A 15299-nucleotide genomic window follows, 5' to 3' on the forward strand; every position below is an offset into this window, starting at 1 on the left:
ATTAACATTCCTTCAAACGAAAGTTTTTGAAACCGTTAATGCAATGAAATTGAACACATATGAAGGGCATTTTAGTAGATTAGTGCAGTACCTGAATAAAATATGCATGTAAGTATGATTTTTTAAATTATTATTTTTGTATTTTATTGACCAATGATATAGATGTTAATATTATCAAAAGGAGAGTCTTGAAATCATGGATAGAAAGAAATTGAAGATGGTATTCTAAAGAAGGCTAAGGTAATATCTAAGGGAACTGTGGATACAGGTATGTTGATTTCTCCAACAGTGGCTCCAAAAGGCTCCAACAGTGGCTGAATGGTTAAGATTGCTCAATGTCGGTAGTCTGGGCCAGTCTGGGCCAGGTTTGAACTCAAGTGAACCCGTGGGTGTTTTACATGGTTCATGTTTAACATGAATATTAGCCAGGTTTTCTTTTAAACATTGCTAGCATGAAAGGAAGTCAAAACAGTAATATATATATATATATATATATATATATATTAAACAGGTAAATATGTTGAACAGTGTGTGCTGCATATGACTGTCATTTACTTCAGATAGAACTTTCATTTCATCTGCATGTATTATTATTTTTGAGGTAGATGCTGTGGTCAGCTTATACTAATCAATAATACTCAATACTAACTTATTACCAGTTTTCTCCCCTCCTGTTCTGTAACTCCTTAACTTCAAAAGCTTGTTAATGGCTATCAGAATTACTTTGAAGAACATGGGCCCTATTTGGAATTTATTGTATTCTCATCTGTTTATATTTTATACATAGAAGCATGCATTTAAATTTAGAAGACTTGATTGAAATAGATAAACAAATGTGAACGCTGAGAAAGAGAAGATACAGACATGTAACTGGGTATCATCTTTTTCTCTCTGTATATATTGTTGCGTGCGTACGGGTTCGTTATGAAATGAATGCACAAGTCCGATGAAAAATGAACAAAAATTTATTACTATCACAACAAAAATGCTTAAATTTTCTCAAATTATCATGCAGTATTACAATATCTCACAGTAGTTTCCTTTTAACTACTCAAATGTCCAATAGAACGTAATTCAAAACAGCTAAAGAACGCTAATTCGCGAATTCGCTACAATCAACAAGAGCAGTTTTCTAAACAACAACAAACTAAGCAACTCCTACAATCTGGGATGTTTTCCTCCTTTTATAAGATTTTAAAAACACATGCTAGAATTTTACAGTACTTTCTCGAAATCAAAAAGAGATATTTATTTATTTAAAGCACGCGCTCTTGTATTTTCAATTTTCCTGCTTAGCTTTCTTTTAATATTCGTCACGCACTGCACTGCGCGAGAAATAAAACCATTTAATTTATAATTGAACTAACATTAGCTTTTTAAATACCAAATTCGTAACACTGTCCCCTCCCCAAGGACTGCACGTCCCGGGCAGTACAATCCCTGGACAGGAAGCTAAACTTACAACTGTGGCATAAATGCATTAATAAGCATTACATTGCAATAATAAACAACATGAACAATAAATGCAATAAATAAAACAAATCAAATACACATTTAAGAACAAAAAGGACCATGGTTTATACTATTTACAATTATTTACATTACGTACTATGGCCATAGTAATGAGCTAACCTGTCATAATGACAGACTTTAGGTTTAGAGTTCGAAGACTTACGGAGACGTCATTCAGTCTGTTCCGTACTGTACATAGACCATCCGAAGGTAACTGTAGTTTAGGACTGAGTCTTTTTCATTGAATGTCGTTCCACAACCTCACCTTGTCTCCTTTGTTGGATCTATGTCCAGTAGCTCTCGTGTTGTATCTGGTCTTCACTTTCTCCGTCGCCAAGTTTCGTGCGAAACGGGGCATCACTTCAAAACGGGCCTGGACATCTTGGATGTGTTCCTCAGGCGATGAAGGCGCATCCGTACAGCGATCAAACAGGCGGTCACAAGGCAGACGAAGGTCTCGACCGAAGAGCATCTGGGCTGGAGAAGAGCTGGTAGTCTTGCGTTTCTTTTCGACCCTAGTATGATTTCGGCAGCTTCCCGAGCTGGATCTTTCGTACAAGGCGTCGGCATTTCCAGGCGAGGATCCTTTTTGTGGATGGATAATCATGCCATCAGATGCTGAAAGCAGTTTGTTGTTTTTCAAGTCTAAGGAAAAATTGTATTTCCTTAAAAAGTCCAATCCGAGTATGCATGGATCTGTGATATCCGCCACATATGCCGTGTGATGGTAGACGGCACTTCCAAACGTGATGATTATGTTTAACTTCCCAGTTATGTCAATCTTATCACCAGACGCAGTCTGAAGGGTAACACAGGATGGCATCCAAATAAGTTTATCTTTAAACTTTTCAGCTAAATCTTTTCTAATGATGGTAACATTAGCTCCTGTGTCAATGATCATATTGCAAAGAACTCCATCGATATTCCCATTAATGAACAGTCCGTTACTGTTGCCACTCGCTGTATAAATTTTAAGCGCTTTAAAACAAGGTTTTTCATTATCTGGCAACCTCCGTTCCTCGATATGGTCACTAATTTGTTTACTGCGTCGTTGCTGGGAAATGGTCTTATTTTCCGTACCTCGGGGTGTTTTGCATTTTCTTCGTATGAGGCCTTCAACTCCACAGTTCCAGCACTTTAGAACTAGTTTCTTTTCACTTCTGTTCCGTCTTAAGCCACTGACTTAACTCCACAGTTCCAGTACTTTAGAACTAGTTTCTTTTCACTTCTGTTCCGTTTCAAGCCACTGACTTGTCTGGTAAAATCATCTGCTTTATATACCGTAGCCTGGGGCGTTCTGCAATTCCATCTTAGGTGACCTTCACTACCACATCTCCAACACCTTAGAGCCACTTTCTTCTTGCTCCTACTTCGTATCAAAGCGTTGACTTGTCTGGCTAAATCATCTAAACGAGCCATCAGTTGATCCACTGGCTCATGGACTCGCACAGCTCTAACTGGGTAGCGATCTCTACTAGTTGCTTGCTGGGTTGCCTCGAACTTCATGGCATACAACAGAGCGCTTTTTATGTCCTTTACATCTGCCATTCGAAGAGCTTTCTGTATTTCAGGATCCTGGATGCCGTCGATGAAATATTGCAGCGACAGGATTTCTCTTGTTTCTGTCGGGCACTCCGAAAAGGTGTGATGTGACAGCCTTTCAACATCTGTGGCAAGCTTCTGAAGTGTTTCGGTGGGCTTCTGCTGACGGGATTTTAGTTGAAGCCTGCTGTAATCTTTCAAACACTTTTCACCAAAGCGCAGCTCCAATGCGCCGGATAGAGCTTCAAAGTCTAGTCTCTGGTTTTCAGAAAGCGTCTGCAGGATATCCGCTGCGTCTGCTCTCAGAGAAGCGACGAGATAACAGGCCTTAGCTTGGGAATCCCATCCATTCGCATACGCAACGATAGAAAACTGGGTCTTATACACTTCCCAGGATGTCTTCCCATCATATGTGAATAGCTTCAGAGATGGACGAGCAGGCATCGGTAAGAAATTAAAATCATCACTCTTGCTCCCTGCTGTCACTACGAATTTCTTTAAAGTATCCATTTCTTTGGCAACTGCAGAAACTCTCTCATCAATTTGTTGTTCGATTTGGTGTTGGACGGCATACTCTTCCTTCAATTTGTTTCTCCACAGCAGAAACTCTCCCTTCTATATGTTCTTTTACAGAAGAAACTCTTTCTTCTATTTCTTCTTCCACCAAAGAAATTCTTTCTTCAATTTGATCTTTTACAGAAGAAACTTTTTCTTCAATTTGTCCAACTTTATTTTCAACTGTGTCAATTCTGCCTTCCATAGCTTCAAATTTATTTTCTATTATGCAGGTCTATCTCTTTTCATTTCTTCTTGACCAGCTTGAACTGCTTTCATTTCATCCTTAACGGATTCCTGGCCCAATTTCATTTCTTCCTTAACGAAGTTGACGGCCCCTTCCATCTTTCCTTGGCTAGATTTCATCTCTTCTTTCATTTCTTCTTTAAACGAGGCAAAGGCTGATATCAACTACCTTAACTGCTCTTCCATCGCTCTTGTTATTGGCATTCAAATCCCACTTCTGACACCAAAAATTGTTGCGTGCGTACGGGTTCGTTATGAAATGAATGCACAAGTCCGATGAAAAATTAACAAAAATTTATTATCACAACAAAAATGCTTAAATTTTCTCAAATTATCATGCAGTATTACAATATCTCACAGTAGTTTCCTTTTAACTACTCAAATGTCCAATAGAACGTAATTCAAAACAGCTAAAGAACGCTAATCCACGAATTCGCTACAATCAACAAGAGCAGTTTTTCTAAACAACAACAAACTAAGCAACTCCTGCAAACTGGGATGTTTTCCTCCTTTTATAAGATTTTAAAATCACGCGCTAGAATTTTCCAGTACTTTCTCGAAATCAAAAAGAGATATTTATTTGTTTAATGCATGCACTCTTGTATTTTCAATTTTCCTGCTTAGCTTTCTTTTAATATTCGTCATGCACTGCACTGTGCGAGAAATAAAATCATTTAATTTATAATTGAACTAACATTAGCTTTTTGAATACTAAATTCGTAACAATATATATATATATATATATATATATATATATATATATATAATATATAGGTATCCATCTATATCTGTATTTGTATAGATATAGATAGATATGTCATGTATCCGTATTGCTGACAAATTTTTAAATTTAGTTTGAGTAATTCATGAGCATGATAGTTGGGTATTTTCTGAATATCTTGATTTTCGGTTATACTATTAAAATGAAAATTGGAGAAGGGTAAAAATTCAAAATTTAGAGAGAGAACTGGTAATATACAATTGGTAAGGTGGGAAAAAAATAAAAAAATGGCAAATAATATGACTGAACTTTTTAGGTGAGAATGATCTCTCAGAAGAATTCCTGGACTCCAGTGAAGGTGAGTTAAAAAATTTATTAAATGTAAGCTCTGTAATTTTTGTTAATTTTATCCAATTTTGAAGGAACATTAGACACGCGTTTCCAGTTTTTATCCATGCAAATATTTATTCCTTTAAAGAAGTGAATTTGTCCATTGATTTTTATCAAGTGTTTAAATCTATCCATTAGCACATTAGTAAAAATAAAATAATTTACTTGCATGCTAATGGCTAGATTTTGTTTGGTTCTATTAACAGCTGATAACAGTGAGTGATTAGAAAACTTTTTTGGTGTGATTTTTCTCAACTGTATTTTGAAAACAAAGTAGATATCTTCAAAAAATATTTCTTTCCAGAAAAGTAGGTACATGCTTCTTTATCATAATTACCATATTACTTTGAATTTAAGTTGCCCTTTTTACTAAAATTAAGTTGTTCTTCTTTATTCAGATTTTTAATGTTTAAGGTGAGAATTAAATTCAAAGTAAATGTTTGGCAGTGATTTAGTACTTAATTGACTGATTTTAGTAGGTTTCGTTTTAATAATTTAGTAATTCAATAATAGCTTTATAAAATAAAAAGTTCAATAGCTTTCATGTTCAAGCATGTGTTAAAATGGTAGGGAAGACAAAATGATCGAAACAACCAATTTTAGTGGTGCTGTCTGATTGCCCAGAATATTTAATGAAATTGTTAATGAATCAGCTTAACACTGCGTATGAAAGCAAAAGCAAATTCATTCTCATCAAGATAAACAGTTCATTTGCTTTATGTTAAATTATTTTTGCATATTTACTGCAATTATTATTTGTGCATGTAAATGTCACAGCCAACCCATATTGTTATGCCATGAAGATATTACATAGATATAAGAGTTATTTTTATGTAGTGTCTTTCTTTCTGGCTGGAGTTTTTATATTCAAAGGTTTGTAGTGACTCAGAATACCGTTAAGAAGACAGGTTTTTCTATTTGATGTCTTCTGTTGTGACTTCTTTTTATGTGTTTATGACCCAATTAGTTACTGTAATCCTGTGTATAAAAATAAAATATTCTGTGGTTCTGTAATCATATTATATAATTATATTATAATTGGTAAAATGTAAAAAAAATGCCCTTTTAAATGTACAAAAGAGGTTAAAATTGGCTGAAAGAGTAATTTTTCAAAATTGAAGGTTCTGGTATGTTACTGGGGGAAAGGCAATGTTCTATGAAACCTATTTTTGACTGTAAACTATGACTTGAGAACCTATAAATTAATTAACCTTTTTTGTGATCCCTTTATTTTGTTATACCTCAATTTGATCATCCTAATTCAATTTTGGTTACTTAAATAACAACTGAATAACTTTTAATACCTGAATTTTTATTAAACTGTTTGAATATGCTTTGAAAACAAATTAAAATTTAAAACTATGGAAGCTGCTGATGTAAAGTAGTTATATGATTGATGAGAAGAATAAATGGGTGAAAACATGAATTATGATGCAGTCTGAACTTTTTAGGTGAGAATACTCTTTCTGGTGGACTCTTGGATGTCAGCGAAGGTGAGTCTCAGTATGTAAAAATTAGCTTGATACATTTAGGGAAAGAGGTATCTAGTTCTGTCATCATATATTCCAAAAAATATTGGTTTGAAGCAGAAGTTTGTCCTGTTTTTGGGGATTCATGTTATAAGTAGATTTGATGTGATGCTGTGATGACTGAAATTTTCAACTAGTAAAATATATAGATAGATAGCATATAGAGTAGCATGCTAATCAGAATAAATAACTCAAATTTAAAATACAGAATAAAATGGCCATCAGTAAGGAGTGTATCAGACATTGTTTGTTGTACAAGTTTAATAGAAGCAAAACTCTGGGCCTAGCATGCTGAAATATTCATGTGTATGGATATGAATGTATTTGATGATACAGTGGATGGACAAAAATATGGAAACACCTTGTGAAATGCATGTTTGAAAAGAAAGATTGATTTTAATGAAATATGTAGGTGGCGCTCGCGTTTTTGACTACTGACGCCACCTATACAACTTCGTAAATGTGCTAAACAGTTCAGTTGTTGTCGGAGTACTGTTATGTGAGGTTGTCATTGCATTATGTCAGAGTTAACAGACTTCGAACGTGGGAAAATTGTTGGAGCACGTATGGTAGGTGCTTCCGTAAGCAAGGTAGCCGAGGTGTTTAGTGTTTCAAGAGGTACTGTATCGAAGATTTATTCCGCATATTTGAAAAGCGGTAAAACATCATCTGCTAAATCACAGCATGGACGAAAGTGTGTCCTGAGTGATTGTGACAGACGATCATCAAGGACAATTGTGACGAAAAATAAGAAGACCACAGCTGCAAAAGTTACTGCTGAAATGAATGTTGTGTTACCGAACCCTGCGAGTACCAAAACAATTAGAAGGGAGCTTCATAAACAGGGAATTGCTGGCCGTGCTGCAATTGAGAAGCCATTCATCAGTGATGCTAATGCCCGTAACAGGAAAAGGTGGTGTTTAAGTCATAAAGCCTGGACTATAGAGCAGTGGAAGCGAGTAATATGGTCTGACGAGTCTTCTTTCACATTGTTTCCCCACTTCTGGCCGAGTTTACGTCTGGAGAACGCCATCTCAAGCCTATAATAGAGACTGCTTGTTGCCAAGAGTGAAACATGGCGGGGGTTCTGTTATGGTTTGGGCAGCCATATCGTGGTTCTCTGCTAGCTCTATGATAACTGTGTCAGGGCACATGACTGCCAAGACTTATGTGAACATTTTGGCCGATCAAGTTCATCCCATGGTACAAACTTTGTTCCCCGATGGTGATGGTGTCTTCCAAGACGACAAAGCCCCTGTTCACACAGCTCACATTGTACAGGACTGGTTTTCTGAGCACGAGGATGAGTTGTCCCATCTCCCCTGGCCACCACAGTCACCAGACCTGAATATTATCGAACCTTTGTGGTCTGCATTGGAACAGAAAGTGCGTTCTCGTTATCCACCGCCAACATCGTTATCTGAACTTTCCACCGTTTTGCAGGAAGAATGGTATAATATTCCCTTGGCAAACATACAGGAACTGTGTTTATCCATTCCGAGAAGACTGCAAGCTGTTTTGGATGCCAACAGGTTTCCTACACCATATTAAGCAAAGAAACATGTTTTTTTTAAAGGTGTTTCCATATTTTTGTCCAACCCCTGTAGCAAACGCCATCACTGCTTTTAGAAATTCAAGGAGCAAGACAGAAGCTATAAAATGATGAATGATTTCTGTAAATCCATCTGTGATTTATGAACAGATTCTGGCAAGTCATATTAAATACTTCCTTTGCAACTGTAAAATAATTAGTGGAAATAATATTTGTATGCAGAACAGCAGTTTCAGGTACTTGAGCTCACCCCAGGTAGGAGCCAGTACTTGTCTTTCTTTGATTTTTTATTCCCAAAATGAAGCATTTTTGAAATGAATTGTTACAGATGATGAGAATGGCTATTGTAGTAAAATGTCAAGTAGTAGATGACTGTATGTCGCTGTCAGAGCATGCTCCAGACATTTCCAAAAAAGTGATTGGATCCTGAACAGGTCCTCTTAAGTTTATGGTGGTATATGAAGGGAATAATCCACTGGGATTTGTCCCCATCTGATTAAACCAGTAGTGCTGATTTGTATTGGAAACATTTGGTATAAATTGAGGCAAAAACTGATATATAACAGGGTTGCCACGCTACCTGGAAAACCGGGAAAAGTCAGGGAATTCGAAAATTGACCAAAAAATTCAGGGAAAAGTCAGGGAATTTAAGTATTTTTGTCAAAATCTGGAAAAGTCAGGGAAGTTCATACAATGATCCCGCCAAAAAAAGCGATTTTTGCGCCGACGTCGGAAAAGATAACTTTTTTTGGCGAATTGTCTATCACGTGAGTGTCTGCTGGCATAGAGCCAATTTTCGCAGCTCCAATTTGATTGCCTTTTAGAAAAGCAAAGCAAGTTTCCCGCAACTTTTGGTTTCCAGTATTCTCGAGAATCGCATGTGCAATGCATGAACTAAAGAAAGTACCTGTTCTCGTATAAAACAAAATGGGTTTAATCTTAGTATACGGTACCATGGAGGTCAGAATCAAAGAATATGTATTCTAAAGAAGGAAAACCTCTCTGCAACAGACGTGGCTCCGTTCCATCATAGAGGGAAACATCTGTGCATGCGTGATATGTCTGCCGCCAAAGCTGGAAACCGGTGTCGAATTTCGAAGGTCACGTTATCAAGAGTTCATTAAATGAATATCCTTTAAAATTTCTTTAACCACTTGCGCTAAAAAGACGTGCCACGCACGTCGAGATGTTTTTGTCTCAAACTGCGAGCGACGTGAACCCCACGTCGATAAGCATTTACCGCAAAAATGAAAATAACATGGTGCACACGTCGCCTAACAACGAGATTGTTTATTTCTCGAGTTACAGCTCTGGATTGCACTCGCAGATGCGGAGCGGCGTAAATGAGACACTTTACCACTTGCTATATTGTAGCGCACGGCACCGCAACCGTCAAGTTTAGTCTTAGCGCAAGTAGTTAAACTCTAAATTAAAAGAAAATATTTTTTGGCGCAAGTAAATTAATTCATGGATTAGTTATTTTCATGGAAAAATAAAACTACGAAAATCCGTTTTTAAAATTATTGCGAAAAATCCAAGAAGAAACGTCCTTTGATAAAATGTTTCTTCTTGGATTTTTCGCAATAATTTAAAAACGGATTTTCGTAGCTTTCTTTTTGTCAAAGAACGTTTCTTCTTAACACGTTTCTCAATTTCCGGTACACATCGCGGAGAGGGAAATTCTGGCCGCCAGGTTCCGTCGCCAAATCCCTTGGCAAATTTTCCTTCCGCATTCTAGCGGCGTAATAGCATTTTACTTGTATGGAAAATTTTCTTCTTTACATAGACCAAAGAATTAAGAGATTCTTTGTATAGACGTTTTTTGGTTAAAATAATCTCCATGTATGGATTTGGTGACATGATGATGCGCAGTAAACGGGTCATTTTGGTCTTGGCGACAATTTTCAAAATCGTGCCAAAGCCTTACCGTATACTAGAATTTTACCGCAAAATCTTTTTAAACTTTTCTTTTTAATAAATACCTTGCCATTTTGCAGTAAAATAAAAAATAGTAATCTGTCATCTAGGCTAACCATGTAATATAACTATATTCGCTAAAATATCGTTGATTATTCTAATTCAATTTTTAAGTAATTATCTTTATTTTTATGTTATTCGTATAATTTAATGATGCTTCTTCCCTCTAAATTTATTAATTATTAGTAAATAATATTTCTAAATTTCAGGAAATTTTCTCTGGCATAATCTTGAAATTAATTCTAGCAGTATGATGACATACCATCACGAAATTTAATGCACATATTTTTTTCTTATGTATGCTGCGAACTAAATATAAAATACCTCAGTTTATTAAAATAGATTTCTTTGTTTCGTTTAGCAGCAGAATGTCTGCAAAAAAAGCCTTATTTTATTCCAGATTGGGAAGATTCTAATCTCAATCTTCAATGGAGAAAACAACAACTATTATAATTATATTTGTGTTTTCAAGTGTTAAGGTGCTTTTTAAGAACATACCTCACACAAATTAAATTTACCTAAAATCTAACCTAACTATTTAGCATTGCGTTGTGATTTATAAAGACCGGATTAGCCTCGTGTTGAACTGGTGATGATCATGAGTAATAATTAAATAAAACATACATTTGTTATCCAATGTATATATCTTAAATTTTATTAAGTTTCTTCAGTGGAAAAGTAAACAAAATTATCAAACAAAGTATACCAAGAATAATTAAGAATAAATGTCCTCTGGGATTTATTGAATAATTAAGTGAATTTGCTACACAATACAAGTAATACCATAATTTACCCCTTAGCGTAGCCAATGTACATTACACGGATAGACTGGAATTTTCTTGAAATGCACCTGGAAAACCTGGAAAAGTCAGGGAATTTCATTCTCCTGTTTGAGTGGCAACCCTGATATAAATGGTAGCAAACACTTCTCAGTGTCTTTGAGCTTGATAACCCTAGACATAATGTTGCTTTAATCGTTTTGAGGGGCAAGGAGCTACTTGAATTTGATTGGTAAGTTTTAGATTATCCCAAGATTTTTTATGTCGGGCTATCTTTTTTATTATTGCAGAATTCCTTTGTCCTTCAGACCTAGAGCAAAAGATGTGAAAACAGCATTACCATATTTTCCAAAAATTTTAAATAAGTGGGCTTTTGACCTAAAATAACAAACATGTCATATAATGATTAGTTGGAAGAATTAACTCCTCCTTTAAGACAACTTTTATCAGTAAGGGTTTAATCTTTTGCTAAACAGATGGCAAGAAGTCATGCTAAATAATGACGAGTATGTGAATACTTATGTACTCCGTTTTCTTTTATCGATTCCCCCCCATTTAAAAAAAATGGGATGAACTTTTGTTTTAACTGAGAAAATATGAAAAAAAAATAATAAAGTTAAAATTTAAAACATAATAATCGAAATTGAGGCTGAAATTCTAAAAAAGAAATTTTTCTGCAATTTTCAACATTGGCTCATAATTCTAAGACATTTATATGTTTTAGATTTTTACTGTAAATATTTAAATATATTCATTTAATATTATTAGTTTTGAACTTGGTTATATTAACAGCTCATAAAAGGCAGTACTAAATATTCTCTCTCCCTTATTTAAGTGATGTGAATTTTTTCATGCGATTTTTTTTTAAGAAAGTCTTCTGTGAAAAATGTGCTTGCCAGGTAAGTTAATATATGTTATTTATGTTATGGAAATTAAACAAGATATTTATATATGTTGGAATAATTGATATATAAATGCTTCCACGTAAAGCAATAATATCTTAATTATTAATTTTGTGACTTTGAGAAGAGAAATACAAGTTGCCTAATCAGCATCATTTGAATGTAGGGATCTGCTAAAATTTCTTAATTTAAAACCAGGGTCTGAACAATTTTGTTTCTTTTTCTTTTTTTTTTTCCTTTTCCTCCTGCATGATAATCAAGTCTTAAGATTTCAAATTGAGATAATTCTAAATCTTACATTTAATTATTTTTAACAAGCATTTTAAGTGCTTTTCATATCAAATGCCAATTTATTAGAAACTGAAGATCAAGGATATATGTATTCTAGTTGGGATAGCTTTAATTACATAGAGTATCTCTGATGATGGTAGAATGTTTTCTGTTATTTGAGTTCTTCTTTTGGAGATAAATGAGCTGAAAATAGATAGTATTCCTGGAAAAGAAAGTATTTATCTAATCTTTTACTAGAACTGATGAAGTTTCCAAGCCGTTAGGAAATTGTCATAGTAAGTGAAGTATCATTATTTATGTTCTATAATGTGCTTCTGCATAAGACAACCTCTTTGAAATGACCATTTGTAATTCTTTTAGGGAATGTATTATATTTGAAGGTTACCTACATTTTAAAACCCTTTAAAATATTAGAAAGCAGTTAGTGAAATTTACTTTTGAAATTATGATAATTTTTTTAAATACAGTACAAAGTCCGAAATCCGGACTGGTTGGGACTTCGGCGAAGCAGGTCGTTTTGACGCAGGGGCAGTTCGACGCCATATTTTTTCTGTATTTTTATTTATTTTTAGAACAAATATGAAGTACTATAAATAAGTAATATGACTGATTTTTATTTATTGAATTAGTGATTGTTTGCATGCGTATTTGAAATAAATATATGTGCTTTTCATATCAAATTATTATAATATTATATATATATGTGCTTTTCATATCAATAATTATAAAAATTAAAGTGTGAAAGTGTTCTAGATTTTTGTTTGTGTCCCAGATTAGTGAGAAGCCCTCTCGCCAAATAAGATTACATTACAGAACTTTTATTATACTAATCCATTGTAAAATTATGCGCCACACCTTTCAGGTATTCCATTATTTCTCAATTTTCAAAATCTTCAACTATTACTTTAATTTTCATATCAGCTCGCAGATACCTAATACGCTTGTGTGGCGGTTCATCTCCACGTACAAATTGTTCGCAACATTGATCAATTTATTTTTGAACACGCCTGAGACCATGTATGAATTCCCATAATGTGGGGTGTGAAACGCTAAATGATGATGACACCAAATTTTTTTGAATGATGATGCAAACTTATTCTAAAAATAAATAAAAATACGAAAAGTATGGCGTCAAACAAAAGCAAAAAAGTATGGCGTCAAACTGACCCCATTGAAACGACCTCATGTCGAATTGACCACGCGTCGAAACGCTGGCGTCAAACCGCTGCCGTCAAACTGACCTGTACCGGGACTTCGGTGATTCCGGATTTGGGATTTTTTCGGATAATAGATCATCAATTTAAATCTAGTAAGATGGGCATGCAGAAATTATACAATTAAAAAAATGAAATCATAATTTATGAAATAAAGAACAATTATGATCTAAAGGGTATCAAAATTTACAAAAAACTTAATATTTATTTGTTTACTTTATTAAACATTTCTTTCAATGTAAGTTGTTCAAGATTCTTCCACAAAAAATTCAAAAAGTTCCTTTTTCTTTTTTTCTTGTGTCGTATACAGTGGACTTTCCAATGCCATACTTCTCACATAATTTTGAGACTGATATGCCTTTATCCATTTTTTGCAGCAATTTCATTTTTTTTTTAATGGACATCGCAAGATGGTTTCCCTTTGTAGATCTTTTGGCAACTTCAGAATTGGAAACACTTTTCGAGATAATCGAAAGTTTAAGCTTAGTTTTTATAAAATTGTCGTAATAATAACAGTCTGCAAAAAATAATAAGCTGGATCAAATTAGAAGATCAGGGAGCAGTGCAGTCTGCTACATTAATTGAAGTGCCTTATAATCAGTAAAGATAATTTTAGCCTAGCTTAATAGTCCCTTAAACATTATTGGTTTTGTATCACAAGATTGGCGACGAAAGCCAAGTTGTTTCGCTAAATTTTGTTTTGCTCCTGTTGCGTACTGAATTATGCCTGAATTGTATTAGTTATTTACTATACCTATGTTTATTTCTTGCACATGCTTCAAACTAATCAGAGTCTTAAATAAATAAACTCCCACATATACTTAACCCCTTAACTGCCGTGGACGTATATATACGCCTTGCTCAGCCGATGCGTTAACTGCCCCAGGCGTATATATACGTCCTTCCAAACTGCTATCATTTGCTTTGCGCTGCTACACCTAAAATTATTCGCAAAGTTAACGCATCGGCTGCGCATCTGGGGCAGTTAACGCATCGGCTGAGCAAGGCATATATATACGCCCACGGCAGTTAAGGGGTTAAGGCTTTATCTAGGGCCGGTGATCGATACCGCCTGGTGCAGTCTCTGTGGGTCCTAAGTTCTGCTACAAAGCACTTTCCTAACTTGTAAGTTTTCACAGTGCCTAAACTTTGAATCCCTGTATTTTCCCTAAATCATAAAAACTTCTCATCTCTTAATTTTGCCGCTCGGTGCTTCCCCAAGTTACAAAAATTTTGTCTTCCCTAAATTCTGCCGCCGCTTCTGGGTTTATAGTAAATAACATATAAATTATTCTTAATTAAAATAACACTAAGTGTAATCTTTTGGCCTATGCATTAACAAAATCTATTTTTAGCATGTGAAAAGAAATTTTTATTGAATTTTTCATGGTCAACATTTCTTAAGAGCATTTAAAAATCTATAATCATCTCCAAGCGTAATGCTGGTTGTCATACTCTTGTTATTCAATTACTAATATAAAAAAAGTTTAGGCATCACAGCATGAGTTATTACTGAAGTTGTCATGTATTGATAAACATGCGGTGATGAAAGCAAAATATAATAAATAATGACTCGCCAGGGTGATGTCAGGGATATAAAAAATAGGTGAATATTTCGGTTTGAGATGTGTGCCAAGTAGATACTCAGCTATGGAGCCAAATTACTAATCTCGCAAATTTATGCTTACATGATTGTTTTTCCATAATGAGGTATTTTATTTAGTGCCTAAGTGAAATTAAGAATGGGAATTTTTAAGTGAATATCTCCACATGTTTTATTATGGAAGGAAGAATCAAATGCGCATGCGTAAAGCATTAATAATAATAAAAAATAAATGTTTGTGGCTTCGAGGTCCGGATTTTAGATAATTCCGGTTAATGGACGCCCGGATTTCGGACTTTGTACTGTAATATATTTCTAGAGTTTATCAAAAAAATTTTTTTTGATTAATTACTTCTTATTGGTATTTATTTGTGCTGATTTAAAATAAAACGTTTGCCTTTTGGGTTAAAGAAGCTGTAATTGTATTTTGTTAATAATTTGTTTTTAACTTGTTTATATAAAATTCTATCACTTGAATTGCATAAT

At 34.5% G+C, this 15299-nt stretch overlaps 1 protein-coding gene across 5 annotated transcripts in view; it reads left to right on the forward strand.

Moving 5' to 3' along the window:
* The window catches only part of LOC118184157 (uncharacterized), a 180001-nt gene that overhangs the window by 100571 nt on the left and 64131 nt on the right, over positions 1-15299 (forward strand). For 2 of the 5 annotated variants that reach the window (XM_085816080.1, XM_085816084.1), the window contains exons 14-15: positions 4893-4934; positions 6418-6459. The exons of 2 other annotated variants lie outside the window; for them this stretch is intronic. In XM_085816080.1, coding sequence (XP_085672206.1) covers positions 4893-4934; positions 6418-6459 — 84 coding nt within the window. The remainder of the gene's footprint in view (positions 1-4892; positions 4935-6417; positions 6460-15299) is intronic. One more of the 5 variants, XM_085816081.1, reaches the window with a different exon arrangement.

Source organism: Stegodyphus dumicola, chromosome 4 (assembly GCF_044657685.1).
Source record: "Stegodyphus dumicola isolate Sdum_Otavi_A_Nest chromosome 4, ASM4465768v1".
NCBI classification, from domain to species: domain Eukaryota; kingdom Metazoa; phylum Arthropoda; class Arachnida; order Araneae; family Eresidae; genus Stegodyphus; species Stegodyphus dumicola.